The 17,345-nt window shown below is 45.7% G+C and overlaps 1 protein-coding gene across 2 annotated transcripts in view; it reads right to left on the bottom strand.

The window, feature by feature from the left end:
- The window catches only part of AGBL1 (AGBL carboxypeptidase 1), a 402,258-nt gene that overhangs the window by 320,451 nt on the left and 64,462 nt on the right, over nt 1-17,345 (bottom strand). For both annotated transcript variants that reach the window (XM_083475009.1, XM_083475010.1), the window contains exons 6-7: nt 13,012-13,049; nt 2,561-2,769 (exon numbers count right to left, since the gene is read on the bottom strand). In XM_083475009.1, coding sequence (XP_083331135.1) covers nt 2,561-2,769; nt 13,012-13,049 — 247 coding nt within the window. The remainder of the gene's footprint in view (nt 1-2,560; nt 2,770-13,011; nt 13,050-17,345) is intronic.

Raw genomic sequence — 17,345 nt, 5'->3', positions numbered from 1 at the left:
TGCTATTGAATTGTGCCATTGCATAGGCAGCTTCTGTGTCCCTTCAGTGTTTTGCTGAAGTGCACATCCGCTCCTGCACATTGATATAAGCATCACAGACCAAAAAGAATCTTGATGCAACCACACACCCAAGCACCCTGGTTTTTAGTTTTGGCAGTGTTTTGTCAATGTTTGCAGATGCATGAGTAACAAAGAGCGAAGGAAGATGTGAAAGAGCTAAAAGCTGCCTGTAAAGTGCTCTGAACAAAATCCGGAAATTGAAAGGGGGAGAAATCCAGTGGAACTGGCAACTAATTGTTGCAGCATGAAATGGTGCTGTTCAGGATTTCAGTGACTCCATTCCATTGCCCACTCCACATTTTCCATTTTGTCCGCAACAGGTTGTTGGCATTCCATGTCTATTGAGGCTGTTCAGTCCTCATTCAGCTGTTTTGAAGGAGGTGTATGGTTTATTGGAGGAGGAGGGCTGCCCTAATCCCCCTAACACTTCCCTCTTGCGTGTGTGGTTGGTGCCTATTTGGCAACATTAAATAATAATAAAAATGAAACTCTTAGCTTGAACCTCAGAAGTAGAGGGACTGAGAGAACAATGGAGATTCCCCAGCATGTTGGCTTCATTTCAGGAACAAGACTGGTTAATTCAGAAACCGCAAAAGGTTGGGAGGAAATTCACAGGAAGAGAACCTTGGACGAATCCTTACTGCTTTGGTTGTCAGCTAAGCACAAGCCTCTGCAATTCTCTCCTTACAAATTAAAAAAAACAACCAACCTTTCCCTAACTGCTAAATGACCGCTGTCTTGGTGGCGAGGACAGAATTCTTAACCATTTCAGATGTGTAGTGTTCCATAATCTTGGAGGCATTGCTGGTACAGCTCACATACCCAAAAGAAAAAAGAAAAACCCGCCTCCAGAGAGGGAGAAGCAGAATGGCAACGCGATCATATATCTTTGCTGCTAAGCTGCATGATGCCCATCTACATAAGAATGTGATTGGTTTTTCATCCCTGATGATTTGAGGGAAAGCCTTCCAATTCCCCCATAACAGAAGCAAAGCACGAAGCTCAATATTGCTGTGCAGAACAGGTGCATGTGTTTATTAAGACACGCAGCCTGCAACAAAATGTTGCAGTGTGTGCTCACCATCCTAGCAGGAATTGCCCCATACTCCAAGATACTATCAGTTCTTAAGAGCTTTAGGGAGGGCTGTGGCTCAATGGTAGAGCATCTGCTTCGCATGCAGAAAAAGGTCTCAGGTTCAATCATCAGCATCTCAAGGTAGGACTGGGAGAGACTCTCCATCTGAAACCCTGGAAAGTCACTGCCAGTCAGCGCAGACAATACTGAGTGAAATGGATTGTTGGTCTGATCCACTGTAAGGCAGCTTTCTATTATTATGTATGTTTCTACTGTTGTAGATCTAGAGTTAGCAAATGTTAGAAATTAGTAAAATGGTAGAATTTGGATAATATTTAGAGTATTGATGGGAAGATTCTGGGCCAGTGGGAAAAATAAAGGCAAAGCTTCATTTCCAGGTCAGAGTCTCACCTAGGATAGAGACCGTTGTTTTTTATTTTGTTTATTATTGATAATAATAATAATAATAATAATAATAATAATAATAATAATAATAATAATAATAATAATAATAATATACTGCCCTATACCTGGAGGTCTCAGGGCAGTTCACAGAACAAAATCAAAATATAAAACCACATAATCAAAATAAAAACAATAACCCCCCCCCAAAAAAGAACCTAAACGAACTACCTGTTTCTGGTACCCAAAAACCAGTACACTCCTTTTGTTCCACCCTGCCAGTCTTGGGAAGAAACTAAGCACAAAGCTTGACTCAGTACAGTCAAACTTCAGTTGTTGAATGTAATCCATTCTGGAAGACTGATTGACTTCCGAAATATTTGACAACCGAGGCGCAGCTTCCAATTGTTTGCAAGAGCTTCCTGCACTCAAGCGGAAGCTGTGTCGGACGTTCAGGTTCCGAAAAACGTTCAAAAACCAGAGCATTTAATTCAAGGTTTTTGTCATTCAGAAGCCAAAACATTTGAAAACTCTTGCTCTTTTGGTGGCGGGTAGAGATCACTCAGGGTCCAAAGACTGAGCAGAATCGACCACAAACACCCCCGTGATTGACCAGCTGGGGATGCCTGTTCTACAACATCAGAGGTGGGGGGGGGATGGTATTTCAGCCTGAGGGCCACATTTCTCTCAAGGCAACCTCCTGAGGATCACATGTTAGTGTTGGGTGGAGCCAGAATCAAAAGTGGGCAGAGCAACTTTAAATTTGCCGTAGACAAGTTTCTACATTCACACCCACACACCCCTCTCCGTCTTCCATTCAGGCATGCAAGAGACATCAACAGAATTCAAGGACAAGCACTTGGGGGGCGGCTGGGCAAATGAGAGGTGTGGTCTGGGGAGAGTTCAAAAAGCCTCCTTCCATCCCCTGGGGCCTGAGGTTCTCCCACTCCCACTTTAGAGGAAAGCAACCTTCAAATGCAATCCCAACGGATGCCAGGGCTTCTGCAACAAATGTTTGATCACCTGTGTTGTTTGAAAGAGAGTCTCCATGCCACGTGCGAGGAGGAACGCTTCTCTGCCAGACCGAACATTGGTGATGTGCTTGAGGCAAAGCAGGAGACCCCTCCGGATGTGGACATAACTGTTGGAAGTATCGTGGTGATGCCAGTCCTGGTACAGCCGGAGCAGTTTATGAATATAGCCTCTGTTCACGGCTCGCCGGCTATTCGACTCTGAAAGCAGAGGACAACAGGTGACTTAGCAGCTGCTGGGAAAGTGCGCAAATGAGGACACAGCTATCATTTACACAAATGCATGCATTTTGTTCCATCCGACATGCTGTTTCTCAGGGCTATTAATATTTGCAGGTGTAAAAGCGATTCTACCAGGAGATTTCTATTTTCCACTGACAATGCATGACCCAAATCAAAATCTGTCTGGTTCCATGCAGACTTCCTTCCCTCATTGTCTTTGTAGTTGTACACTCTAAGCTGAGCTATAACTATAAGCACTCGTCTTTTCCCCCTTGGGAAAATGCATCATAGATTTTGTATCTGTAAAGATGCATAAATTTCGTTAGGTGCCATGTATTTTTTTAACTCCAGTGCTTAAATGTCCACTGTATCTTTGCAAAGAAGGAGGATGTGGAGCAAAGCAGAACTGGCCACACCTTTGTCGCCCTATTGTTCACACCCCCATGATTTCCTGGTCCAGTAGGCACCATTCATCACTGCTGATACAGTAGATGAAAGTTAAACTTATTATGATGCAAGACTATGCAATGCTTGGCGAGAACTTCTGGATGAGAGAGCAATGGCTCTGACAGATGCAAGGCTGATTTTGCTTAAACCCACCCTAATGAAATTATCCATTTCATAAATCTCAAGCAAAGCCCTAACCGACAGCATATTACACAGCCCAGTGGCGTAGCGTGGGGGGTGCAGGGGGGCCCGGCCGCACCGGGCGCAACATCTGGGGGTTAGGGTTAGGAGGCGCAAATCCACGGGTTAGGGGTGCAAATTACTTGCCTTGCCCCGGGTGCTGACAACCCACGCTACGCCACTGACACAGCCCATGTGGCCCCATATCATTCAGTGAGATTGTGTGGCTTTGGGAATATGTGCTCCCATTGTAAGGGTCTTTTTTTTAATAAAAAAAAAGGTCAGACTCATCAAAAGCTGTCAGAAGCATGGTAATCAAAGAGACCATTGAGCACACCTTCTTGAATCACAATCATAGGGGCTACAATCATTCAGACTGTCTGGTTTGTGGCTTAAGTGTTTTCAAGTCTACTAAGGCACCAATCCTTTGTGACATTATCAAATTGGCCCACAGATACCAATGAAGCCATAAACAAGTGAAAGGACAAGGTTAACACCAGCTCCATTTGTCAGACCAGTCCCAGCTTCAGAGATAACCATCAGCGTGTGTGACATGAATATCTGTGCTAGAAGCAGAGCCTTTCCAACCATCACCCCAAAGCTGTGGAATGAGAAATTGTTCCTCCTTGCTTTTGTTGAAAGAAGAGATCATGGACCTTCCTTTTTTTCCACCTGGTTCTCTCAGTAGGTTGTTGCAGGGACCAGTAAAGGCCTCTTATATACCTGCTCAGGTTGTCCTTTTATATACCTGCTGGGATTGACAAGGCATCTGACCCTCACCTGAATCTCATAACTCTCTGGACAGGTGATTTGGTCTGCAGCCACAGTGTGGAAATAAAGGAAGAGATTGCCCACCAGATACCAGGCACTCTACTATTTAAAATAGGCCCCAGTGTTTTTGTTACAATCCCTTTCTCAATTAAGTAATCTATTTTAATCTAGAATTTAAATTCTCAAAAGTTTCTTATTTGTTAATTTGAGCAAGTAAACTATTGCTCTCACTTCATTACAAACAGTATTTCTACCTGCAACACACTTGAGCAAACCCGCTTCTCTTCCTTTCACAGATATTTTGTTGCCATTTGCAACTGTATCTGCCTCTAATTAGTTATCATTTAACTCTTTGGGGAAATAATTAGCATTACACATCATGTGCATGGAAGTTGCCGAACCAATTAACCAACAAGAAGGATTACTGTTACTAGCACCAGTTTTCCCCTAACTTAATATTGCTGGATAGTTTTGATGAACTGCAAAAGCATTTTTAGTTTGCTTTCTGTTGCCACCCTGGACCTTTTCTTTATTAGTGCCACTTTGTTTTGTACGATTCCTTGCAAATGAAGGAAAACAACTTTTCTGCTTGTACATGTTGATAATATAATTTTGGTTACTGAGAACAAACAAGATTGTACAAAAACAAGATTGGGCGCAGGCCTGGCCAGGACATAGGTGTCTTGACTGTGACAAAGGTGACCTGTGTGCTTGCTTGATTAACAGCTGTTGGGAACTTCAAGGTCCCTGCTCTCCCTTCATATGGCCTTTGTACTGGACCTGGAGCCTCCAATAGAGAGCATTCCATGTCAAGAAGGAGGGCAAGTGGGCATCCTATCAAGTGACAGAGCAGGAGCTACACAGAGCAGGGCCTTTTCACTGGTGGTGCCCATTGTATGCCTCGCTCTTCCCAGACCGTCTCTCTTTTGGCCTGTATTTTGGAGCTTTATATTTTAGGAAGACTTTGGAAGAACTGGTTGACGAGTCTTATTAGTTGCTGAAGTATGAGCGGATTTTATTTGCTGCTATTCTGTGCTTCCGGTGCACCAGGGTTTACACCAGCATAATAGGGTTGGCCAGGATGCCAGAAGGGATACCATTTATGAGCTTTCTCCATTATCTGCAAAGCAGGGAGTGTTCAGTCAACAGTGCAAAGGCTGGGCTGAAGCGCTCCCTGCTGGTTACCTGCTTTCAGCAATAGGGGTCGCTGTTTGGTAGTACCCAATTGGATAGCTGTCAGATTCTAGAGCTCCCTATTGGTGGCTCTTAGGTAATTCACAAAATACAGAGTCCTTTCATAAAACACAGTGTTCATTCATAAAGCAGTAACATAAATCTCCATTGCTACATATTGGGTGTATATTTCAGCGGTTGAACGTACAGGTTTATGGCCATGCTGTAGTGTAGTGCTTAAGCGACTGAATAAAAGGTGACTGGGCTCATTGTCTCAGGGTTTGGGGTGGGGGAGCGGTGACAAAACTGATTTCCAGTAAATGCGCCCCTTTATTTCCATAATAGGTCCTTGGGTCCGTATTCTAAATAGTGACACTAGGGACTTAGAAGGTGCAGGGCTTGTCAGTCCAAACCCTGCACAGTTCCATCAGGGCTGACCTTAAGGTAATTGGAGCAACTGGGCGATATTGGGCCCCACGTGCCACTCCTAAGGGGGCCCTGCACTAGGGCAATCTTGATGGATTTTATTTGTATTTATAAGATTTTGCAGACTTTGGCTGTGAACTGGGGCCCTGGGGGGGAATTCAAGTTGCACCCCACTGCTTCAAATTGGGCCCCACTGGCTAGCCCTGAGTCTCATAGTTGCTGGGCCTGAGTTGCCCTGCCCTTGCATGAAGTCTTGGGTTTGCAATTTTGGAAGAGGGGAGACTGAGGCACTGGGGAGAGGGCAGGCTGGTGAGGCCCCCTAGACTTAGAGGCCCTAGACGTCAGCCTACGCAGCCTATACATAAATCCAGCACTGTGGGAAGGACCCCATAATCCCTGGAGAGGCAGTGCTAGTCAGTGTAGACCATGGGTAGGCAAACTAAGGCCCGGGGGCAGGATCCCGCCCAATCACCTTCTAAATCCGGCCTGTGGATGGTCCGGGAACCAGCGTGTTTTTACATGAGTTGAATGTGTGCTTTTATTAAAAAAGCATCTCTGGGTTATTTGTGGGGCATAGGAAATGGTTCATTTTTTATTTATTTTTTTCAAAATATAGTCTGGTTCCCCACAAGGTCTGAGGGACAATGGACCAGCCCCCTGCTGAAAAAGTTTGCTGACCCCTGGTGTGGACAATACTGAGCTGACTCAGTATAAGGCAACTTCCTATCTTTCCTATAAATTCCACAATGTTTTGACTTGTTTTTCTTGCAAATAAAGAGTTATCTGACTCAAAGCACACTGGATGATTTGTGGATGACTTTCCTTTAAGATCTTTCTTCTGCCACCTTAGGAACAGTCATTTTCTGCTTTGGGGAACGTTTTGGGACTATAATTGCCGGTCTCTTTAAATTGCTCATTGTCGCTGTTGTTGTTTTTTCTCAGAAAGAAGCAGAGCAATCCGCTTTCCGGGGGCCCCTCCTCTTTTTTATTTTTATTTTTCCTTCTTCCCATAACCACCAAGCAAATGCCTCCAAGATCCGCTTCAGCTCGCTAATTTCCTTTAAAAGCTGCACAAGTTTCTAATGCTGGTGAATGCTGATAGTCGGCAGTGACAAATATGACCAACATTAGATTAAAATAACTGGCTGATAAACAAATTACTCACTAAAAATAAATATTGGATTAAGGGCTTTGGAGGGTAGCATAGTTATGGTAAGAGTGCCACCATGTGGAGCCAGGAAAATATCGTTTGGAAGGAAAGAGAGGGTGGTGGGGGAGGGGAGGCAAGCAGTGACAGCTCAGATTGAATCCTACAGTCTTTGAATTAATGCACCAGTTATTTAAATTGCAATGTTCAGAGCGTGTGTGTGAGTGTTTGTTTATTTATTTTTAGAGTGACATTTGGCATGTATGTGTTTGTGCACACGTGATCCTATGCACATTAACTTGGAAGTAAGCCCACTGAGTTTAATGGCATTTACTCCCTAGCAAGTGTTCGTAGGATTGCAGCCCTGTATATTTCATGCATTCCCTATTTCCCTAGTGGGTTAAAGCTCCCAAGGCAAACTGCAATATACAAAGGGAGGCATCCAAGTAACACGTCGTGTCAGTGCAAGGATTGACGCTTGCACGGCAGAACTTCCCCTCTTCTCCTCCCACCATGTGCCCCTTGAATCTGTTCTAGAGGCAGATTTGTGAAAGATATGGGGCACAAAGGGAGGAGAGGGAGGAGGTCTATTGTGCAAGCCTAAATCCATCCACAGATGGGACTCTCTGGTTGGATATACTGCCCACATAGTGCAAAACCCCTAACTTTTGTAACAGAAGTAATAGCTCCCAGTTAAGTGTTGGAGGGTTCTTAGGTTGCTCTGCTGTTTTCATAACACTCGGGGTCACTCCTGTCATTAGGCAGAGTGAGGCAACTGCCTCAGGTGTAAAAAGGTGGGGGGTGGGCAGCAGCAGTGAGGTGGCCTGCCTTGCTAAAACATGTCCTAGAGTCATTTTCAGACTTTTGCTTGCCAGGTTGGATGATTGGGAGTGGGTGGGGTGGGGTGATGTGAAATTTACATTCATTGCTTCATCCACATCCAGATTTGCGCACCACTAGCACGTCTTCCCAGAAGGGAATGTGGCCCTCTAGCTGAAAAGTGTTCCTCACCTCTCCTGTCGGGCAAATGTGTCTGAAGAGAGATGAGAAATTCCCACATGCACCACGCTGGGCTGTGTTTCAAAACCAAGGATTTGTGACTTCAGTGACTCCTAATGATTAGTCCAAATTGTATTAGCATTTTATACCTTGGGCTGACATAGTACCCTGTATGTGTTGTGGACTACAACTCATCCCTGACCATTGGCTATGAATGCTGGGGCTGATAGGAACTTGACTCCAACAACATCTGGAGGGCATCATATCTGATCAGATATCATCTACTCTGACTGGCTCTACCTCTCTAAGGTCTCAGACAGATGTATCCCTTCTCAGCTGTCCAAGATCCTTAAGATGCTAGAGATTGAGCTTTCTACATGCTAATGTGTTTGCTCTTTCGCTGAGCTGGGACCCACACAACCTAGGAAGATGCTGTTCATTAAGTCACACCAGAAGTCTATCTAAACTGATACTACCTGATCTGATGAACAGGACTTCTCCAAGCAGAGATTTTACCCAGGCTTCCTATTAGTGGTGCTCTCAGGGAAGGACTTTTGGGCAAATCCAAACAAAGCAGGGGGGGGTTAGCCAAATTTTGAAGTAAGTTTCCATCTCAAGACAGAAGTGGGACCACGCTTTACCTAGTTCCACCTTTGCCAACCTGGTGCCCTCCAGATGTTTTGGATTGCAACTCCCATCAGTCCCAGCCAGCACTGCCTGAAATTCAACAGTGAGTGGGGCCTGTTTGATCTCAGCTGGGAGGGAGGTCCACAGAACTGAGCCCAGCGTTACTGAATGTACAACTCATGGTGAATATAACCCATGCATCTACATCTCACTAACAGAGAGTCCTGCAAATCAGGCAAGGATATAAAAAATCATTAGGTATCCCAGACCTAAGTTGTTACGGGCCTTGTAAATTAATAGTAGCATATGGGCAGCTAGTGCAAGATTTTAAGGACTGGAGTTATGTGCTGGAGGCAGAAGCGGTTTTAGTGTACCACAACCGGTTCGGCCGCACTGGGCTCCACACAACCAGGGGCACCACAGCAATGCCATGGAATAGAGCGAGAGAGGCAAGATGCACTGAATTTTAGCATCACATGGAACACTGTTGAAATTTGAGTGTCTGCCACTTCTGGTGGTGCTCTGTCCTCTCCCCCCCCCCCCCCCCGCCCAACAGTCTAGCCACAGCATTCAGCACTAGCTGAATTTCTAGGCCAGGCCCAGGAGTAGAATAGTAAAGGGTGACCTAACTGTACAACTGCATTCCACCCGAGAACCTGAAATTCAATTGGAAATGCCAGAAATTGAACTTAGGACCTTCTACTTGCAAAGCATGCACTCTGCCACTGGTCCGCACCAACTCCACATTGTTGCCTCGGTATTTATGCTCAACAAAGGTACCCTCCTAGCCTTGTGATCTGTTGTCTGCCTCTTTTTGCCCTTTCCTTATTTATTTTGCCAAGAATCCAAACTCAAACACTAATATTGACTAGCCTTCTGGGTCAAAAACAGTAATGTCAGGTCTTGCTACTGACAATCAAGCTGCAACGCACGCACACTCGCAAATACCAGAGGGGGAACAAAACCTGACTTGTGGAATTTTCTCCCACGTACAGTGACTCCTGTAGCATATGTCTGACCAGGTGTTGTTGTGTTAATGCTGCATCTCTACTGCCGGTGTTACTACAATACACACCACACAGTGCTATGCCAATGTAATAGATACCACTTCTTCCATTCTGTGCCAGGTGTAGCTGTAGTCATGCCAATATCAGCAGGGACACCACAGAGATTTCAGGGTCAGCTGAGGTCATCAGGAAGAATCAGCTGTTCTGTATGTTTGGAGGTCTTCTGGAAGCCCCTCCAAATATATAGAACAGCTGATTCTTCCTGATGACCTCAGTTGTATGTTTGGAGGCCCTACCATTTAAGGAGAGTGAGCCACCTGAAGCAGAGTTTCAGGGCCAGCCCTACCAATAGGCAGAGGAAGCAAGTTTGGAACTAGGACATAAAGCTAAACTGTGCATAATCAAAAAAGAAAGCAAAAGCTTTTGATCTCTTCCTTGTGGCCACATCAGAGGAGGAGAGAGGAGGAAGTGGCTAGGTGTGATGTCTGAATGCAGCCAATACTGCTACTCAAATCTGTTACCTTTGTTTACACACACACACACACACACACCCTCTATAAACAGATAACAGGTTTCAGGATTGCTCCCTTCCCCAATCTCCAGGGTCCTCCAGAAAGCATCTTCTAACAATGTCCTCCCATCAAGACCCATTCCTTCACCATCTTTGGCCATTACAAAACACTGACCAAACACTGGTGTACTGTGCTCAGGCTTTGCTTTTCAGGGGAGCCCATAGCGAGAATCTCACAACCCTGTTAGAGGACAATTTAAGTGCATCTTTAACCAGAACACCCTTCCTGCTTTTAAATGAGTATAAGACAAGCAGAGTATACACTGCAGAGTAAATGAGAGCATTATACAGCAGGTTTATTGAAGAAAAACAATCCTCCAACAATGTATAACAGTGGGAAATAGAGAGTGGCTCAGATACTGACCCTTGGTGCATAAGACTAAAGGGCTACAAGCACAGGGACATCTTCATTTTAACCAGTGAAATACTGGAGGGTGTGGAATAGCACCCACAGTGGCCAAAGTGAAAGATAAATTGAGAACCTACATCTAAGTCTAATTGACTCCCTCATCAAACCAACCCATGCAGAGGGTGGCTTGGCTTGCTTACATGAATAAACTGGAGTTAACCAATGCCTGCCTTCTGCTTCCTCGTCCTTGCTAGATTAACTACACAAGTGATCCCAAACAGTCAGGGATCACACCATGAATGGTCCCTGCTTGGATAGGCCGCTGTGGTGTGGCTTCATGTTGATAACACTGAGGGGGAGGGCAACGTAAAAGAATAGGGGAACTTCCCCCCCCCCCAAAAAAGTTACAAAAATATGACTGGGGAAAGGTGATAATTCTCAGCAACACCATTGGGGGGGAACCTTTGTACTGTTGTCTCAGCTCTAACTAAGCTTCAGTGATATGAAGGTCCTGGAGATGCCCAGGAAAAAAGGATAGCAAACGGAAACTCTTCCCTTCCCTTCCATTCGTTTCCGCTCTGGAGCGGCCTGATCATCTCCCTTATTAAGATTTAATGTCTGAGCCAGAAGGTGTTTCCTCGTTGCAATAATTTGACCTTTAAGTGCCCAGGTTAATGCTAGAGTATTATTTGCAAACGGAGAACATGAACTGCCTCATTTAAGTACAGCTTTCTCTGGATCCAATTTTTCACCAATGATTCATTCCTAATGCTCATAAAAAACAAGGAGAGAGGGAGAGAGAAGGAGACAGGGGCAACGAGGAAGAGAAGGAGATCATGGGTGAGAGAGAGAAAAAGGACAATACTTGCATTGTGATTTATAGTCGGGAAGATTGTCTGCAATGGTAGAGCACTCTTTCTTAATCAAAGCTTTATTAAATTCTGGTAATAAAAGGCTAAGTGTTTTTAGATGGGGAAGAGGCATAATAGGGTATAGCATTCTCTTCACGAACATTCATCCTGAGTGTGCGTGGGCTCATATAAGAGGCCTTTCCATCTGACAGATACTCTAAAGGGTAGATACAAACTGTCGCATATCAGTGCTACCAAAACTGTTAGCATGCGGTCATAATGTTCAAGTTCCCCTACCCCTCGCACCCCCTTGGCCATTTCAGATTGGATCAGAAACGAACAGAAGTATCCCCCCCCCCAATATATATATATATATATATATCAGAAAATGCACCAATCCAGATTAACACACCCAAGTACCATTGGAACTGGTGGGACATAAAGCAAGGAACCCATATGGAAGATAGAGCAAGATCCAATTGCAGTTAGAGCCAACTAATTCTAGTTTTGTTCCTAGTCTCCTCCCTGCTGAGTTCTACAAAAGCAACACACAGACTAAGCTGGAGGAAGCAGGCAACCAGAGACATCCTGTGGACTAGCTGTAAGCAAGAAAGCAGGGTGGGGCAGGGCATGGAGGCTGATTGATGTTGGCTGGGTAGTGCAAGGCTTCTCCTAATGGACCAGCCTTCACTGCCAGGTCCTCAAATCCCTCTCACTTCCTCTCACCCGCTGCAATGCATCCTTGAACTCTCTTAAGGTGCTGCCCCCCACCCAGCCCACGTCTGATAGTTAAGTCTTTATTGACCAAGAAACACACACAGCAGCTCTCACAGTGCTCCAGATACACAGACACAGACACCTCTAGACCCTAGGTAGCTGTCCCCAAATTTGTGCCCTGAAAAGCAGTTGCAGCAACAGGGGCACCACACAAACACACAGAGAGAGAGCTTATGTATCTGATGGGGGTGCACATATGTAACCTGAGACTCTGCCTACAAGGAAGCAATCACTGCACTTCCCTCTTCAAGCCCTTCCAGGAGACAGGGGGTGGGGGTGGCAGGCAGCCTACTGGCCCATCCCTTCCCTGAACACTCTTCCTCCTCTGCTACATCCAGCATCCCTCCCTCCCTCTCGGACTGCTCTGTCCCTTCCTCCTGCTGCTGCCCTGGGTCCTGCCACACAAGGGTCTTCCCCAGTCCTGCCTGGAGATGCCAGAAATCGAATCTGGGACCCTCTGCATGCAAGGCTCTAACCCCAAGCCAAGGGCCCTCCCCTATGGTCACTGCCAGTCAGAGTAGACATTGCTGGGATAACAATGGCATGTCTCAGGAGAAGGCAGCTTCACAAACATCAGAGCAGTTAAGATATTAATCTTGCCATTTTAGAAACGGCACCCCGGGGGGCATTTTCCCCTCTTACTGCTTTTGTAAGTTATGCATTTCAAGGCACAGTAAATAAGGTAGGACATGACCTAAATATCACATGCAGCCTCCTCTCTTTTCACTGTATTAGTCCTCTGTGCCCTGTTTGCAGTTTCAGACAAGCAGTACTGATTAGGAGGAAGGAGGAAAGAGGATATATCTTTGGGGAAACAGGAACATTTCTACCTACATAGACAGTGCAGGGAAGGGGAGGGGAGGGGTGGAATTCAGCGAGGAGGTGGAAAAGCTTACTTGATTTCAACAAAGCTGCCAGAGCTTCAACTGCTGCCCTAGGGAAAGAAAAGAAAAAGAAGGGAAATATCATTTTCTTCCATAATTTCTGTAACCTTTGGCTTCATAATCTCTCCTGCGGTTCCCCCAGCTACTGCAAACTGAGCAGAAGAGCTCTGTAGAAAAACCATCACACTTCCATCATCTTGCACCAGCTTGCAAGGCCTTATCCTTTGCGTTTGGCTCAGTTCTACAATTAGCCTTCTAGCCTTGCACTAGCGTTACACTGATCTGTAGTGACCAGTCAGTACAAACAACTACCCAGCGCGTCGTGAGGAATTAGGTGGAATGCTTTTCTTGACACGACTCCTCCAGATCTCGCTCTCTTTTGCTGTCTAGGAAGCTCCCTGTGACCAAGTCAGACCACTGGGTCCATCTGGCTCAGTGCCAGATACATAGGCCAGCCATTGTTCTCTAGGATTCTGTGCAGGAATCTCTCCTAGCCCTATAACGAAATGCCAGGGGTTCAACCTAAGACCTTCTGCATGCAAAACAGATGCTCTGCCCCTGAGCCGTGCCCCTTCCCCCAATCTCTCAGTGCTGCGAGAAGCTGGCTCTGGATTTCAGTGAACTTCCTGGTGCCTAAGCCATGACTGACCACAAAATATTTCCAGGAAGTACATTCTGGGTTTCTAGCCGGGAACTTGTCACTGGTTTTCTAAACCAGTTGCACATCAGCACTGCAAACATAGATATAGATATAGAACTAGATATATGTGTCAGGGACTGGGCAGAAGAGGAGTGGTGAAGACCACCTCCCCAGCCTGACCCTTCTAGAGAAGGAGAAGAAGACAGTTCAGAATTACAACAGGGGTTTGAGGGAGATAACAGCTCATGGCAGATGGTGGGGAAAGCTGGGAAATAATGGGAGAGGAGGAAGAATAAGCACCAGAGAAGAAGAAGAAGAAGAAGAAGAAGAAGAAGAAGAAGAAGAAGAAGAAGAAGAAGAAGAAGAAGAAGAAGGGTTTGGATTTGATATCCCGCTTTATCACTACCCGAAGGAGTCTCAAAGCAGCTAACATTCTCCTTTCCCTTCCTCCCCCATAACAAACACTCTGTGAGGTGAGTGGGGCTGAGAGACTTCAAAGAAGTGTGACTGGCCCAAGGTCACCCAGCAGCTGCATGTGGAGGAGTGGGGAAGCAAACCCGGTTCATCAGATTACGAGTCCATCGCTCTTAACCACTATACCACACTGGCCACAGAGGGCGACAGCTGATGGACACAGTGTCTTTAGAAAGCATTCACCCTCTCCCAGGCATTGAAAGTAGGAGAGCAAAGAACTCAGAGGCAGAGGGAACTTCTCAGCACCCGTAGTGGTGACGCATGAAGGGAGAGAGGGAGGGGCTGGAGACTCACTCGGGGCAACGACATTATTTCAAGAGGATGCATTTCCAAGCCTCTCTCTGTGAATATTGAATAAAAAGCAGTTGGTAAGGACTTTTCCTTGTCTTATCCATTCCTGGCAACCTACCATAGGAGGTTGGATCCTCTGCCACTTGACAATATGTATCTTGTATATCTTGATTTTTACCTTTTTGTTCTATTACAGTTCTTATATTTGGGTTTTAATGTTTCTTTTTATTTTATTTCTGTTATCTTTGGGATAAAAATGTCTCAAGTAAATGTAATAAACACATTAGCATAATAACTATTATTAATATTGTAAAATATTATTAATGGTACTGAAAGCTGATGGGTGGCCCATCAGGATCAAGGCAGCCAAACTCCCCCTGCAAAGCACATCTCACAGAAGAGGTGTTCACACAGTTACAAGTTATGGCAGCTCCTGTGCGCTCCTGTCATTGTGCTTTTTAAGCTGGGTTCACATAGCATTAGCCACAATCCATCTGCATCCTGTAAGTAAGTAAGTCAGTAAGTAAGTTCCTAGCCTAGCATGCTAACCATTTAACCAAACAGCTCCACCGTATACATAACATCTATTCCCCCATTGAACTTCAAAGATGGAGGACTGGTACTTCTAGGTCAGACGTCATGCCATTGTTGGGGCAGCTAGCAAAGCAGCTGAAAAGACAAGTTTCTGGAGCATAATGTTGCTGCTCTGTTTCCCTGCTTCTAGGAAGTTCTATGTGTCCACAGCATGCCACATACTGGCATCTTCAAAGCCCCACATGCCCGCTGCGTTGTTTCACCGAAATCACTATATAAACAAAGCCTCCGATAAATCGCATTAGCTTTCTCACCAAGCCAATTATCAAGCTGCAGTTGGAAATAAATATTTTATTGCCATTCAGCTGCCATTTATCGCGTATTCAGCTCGGCAGCCAAGCAGAGGCGAGATTGCGGGGCAGAGAAGCCCACTAGCACCCGCTGTTCCAAGGCTGGCCTTCTTCCTTGTTTACAATGCAATCCCATCCCCATCCCCGCAAAATGAATCAATTGGAGTCCAGAAAAAGCTTTGCAAACAAGCAACAAATCACCATGTAAAAGCCAGCTGGGCTGATGCTTCAGTGCACTGATTGAAAACTAGGGCAGTGATCAGAGCCGCAGAACAGGAAGAAGAAGGAGAAAAAATTATAATGGCCAGGTGGTAACCGAGTGGTGGCCAGTGAGACACCAGCCAGTTTTGTGTATCAGAATGCCACCTGATGGAATGGGAATGAGCAGGCTGTGCCAGGAACAAGGCAGTATTTCTTTGCTACATCTCCTTCTGTGTGCACCTGTATACCTGTGCACAAATCAGAAGTGATGCATAAATGACAACTGGGTTTTAACAAGGAAGATGGGGAACATCTGCTCTGTGCCGAATCAGACCCACGGTCCATCAAGCTCAGCATTGTCTGCACAGACTGGAAGTGTCTCCCTCTGGTGAAAACCATACATCCTGCAGAAAGGCTAATTCATATTAGGAAGCTGCCTTTCACCCTCTGTCCAGTGACCCCACCAGCAGTACTGTCTACTCTGCCTGACAGTGTCCCTCCAGGGTTTCACAAGAGTCTTTCCGAGGCCTCCTTAGACATCTTGAGGATGGCACCTGGGACCTTCTGCGTGCAAAGCAGATGCTTTGCCACAGAGCTTCAACCCTTCACGCTAAGAAGCTGCCAGAAAGTCAGACCCTTGGTCCATGTAGCTGATGACACTTACTGGAGGTGGCTCTCCAGGGTTCCAGGCAAGGGTTTCTCCCTGATGAGAGATGCTGGAGGTTGAACCTGGGATCTTCTGCTTGGAAAGTAGATGCTCTGCCACTGAGCTATCTCACTTCCCAGGATATAAGGAGGGATGACTCTTCCCATTCTCCCTTCTCTCCCCCACCACAATCACACAAGGATTATGATTGTGATAATCATAGGTATGGCCAGTGAAATTCTCAAAGAGATGGTAGATGCAAGCATACTCACAGGTGAGTCTGGTTGGCCACTGTGGGAACAGAGTGCTGGGTTGGATGGCCCATTGGCCTCATCCAACAACCAGAATCTTCTTATGTTCTCTGCCACCTGAATGGAGACCGCAGAGGGGCTGTGGACCTCTAGTGCCTGAGATGCAAGGTCAGTCTCAGAAGAGCAGGTGTATCCTGCCCATTAAAAAAAAAAGTCCCATCAATGGGTTGAGGCTGAGTTCATCCCAGGAACATGTGAGCATGGTCCATCTAGCTCAGTTTTGTCTACACTGACTGGCAGTGAAAAAATTCTGCACCCTTGCTTGGGTTCCAAGGCTCCAATCCTTGGTCTCCAGGTTCTGGATCTGACATTCTAGCAACACTAACATGGGAAAGACCAGTCCTTACTTAGACCCTGCATTTCATGTATGTTACAGCCTTGTTGGATTGCCAGACTTCCATGGCTAACCTGAAGTCTCCAGGTTTGCCTACCCCTCTTCAGATGGCAGGTGGTGGGTTTGAATCTCCAGTTGAGAGATGATGATGATGATGATGATGATATGATTTTTTAAAAATTATTAAGCATGTAGCTTGCAAGCTATATCCCAGTGGGAACATTTAAACCTATCTGGCCAGAAGCAAGTAGGCTAGATTAAATGTTCCCTGCCCAGGCGCCTGAAACAGATGAGAAGAAATGGTCCCCTCACTTCGGCTGGACCTGAGAACATCCTCTGTAACTAAGCTTTCTATCTTACTTTCCAGTAAGTGATGTGAGGTCTGGGGTGCTCCTGACCGTGCAACAGGAGTGATGCAGTAGAGCAGTAAAGCGAGAGGGGGACACTGTGTCATAGATATGGCAAGTTGACAAATTCACTGCTACATACTGAGAAAGTGAGAGCAGGAGATGGGTGGTTTTTGTGAACATGGTCACCTGGTATCATCATAAGGCAAAGCAATGTT

Source organism: Podarcis liolepis (genome assembly GCF_965112155.1).
Source record: "Podarcis liolepis genome assembly, chromosome: 14".
Lineage (NCBI taxonomy): Eukaryota > Metazoa > Chordata > Lepidosauria > Squamata > Lacertidae > Podarcis > Podarcis liolepis.
This window is presented reverse-complemented; position numbering and strand designations above follow the sequence as displayed.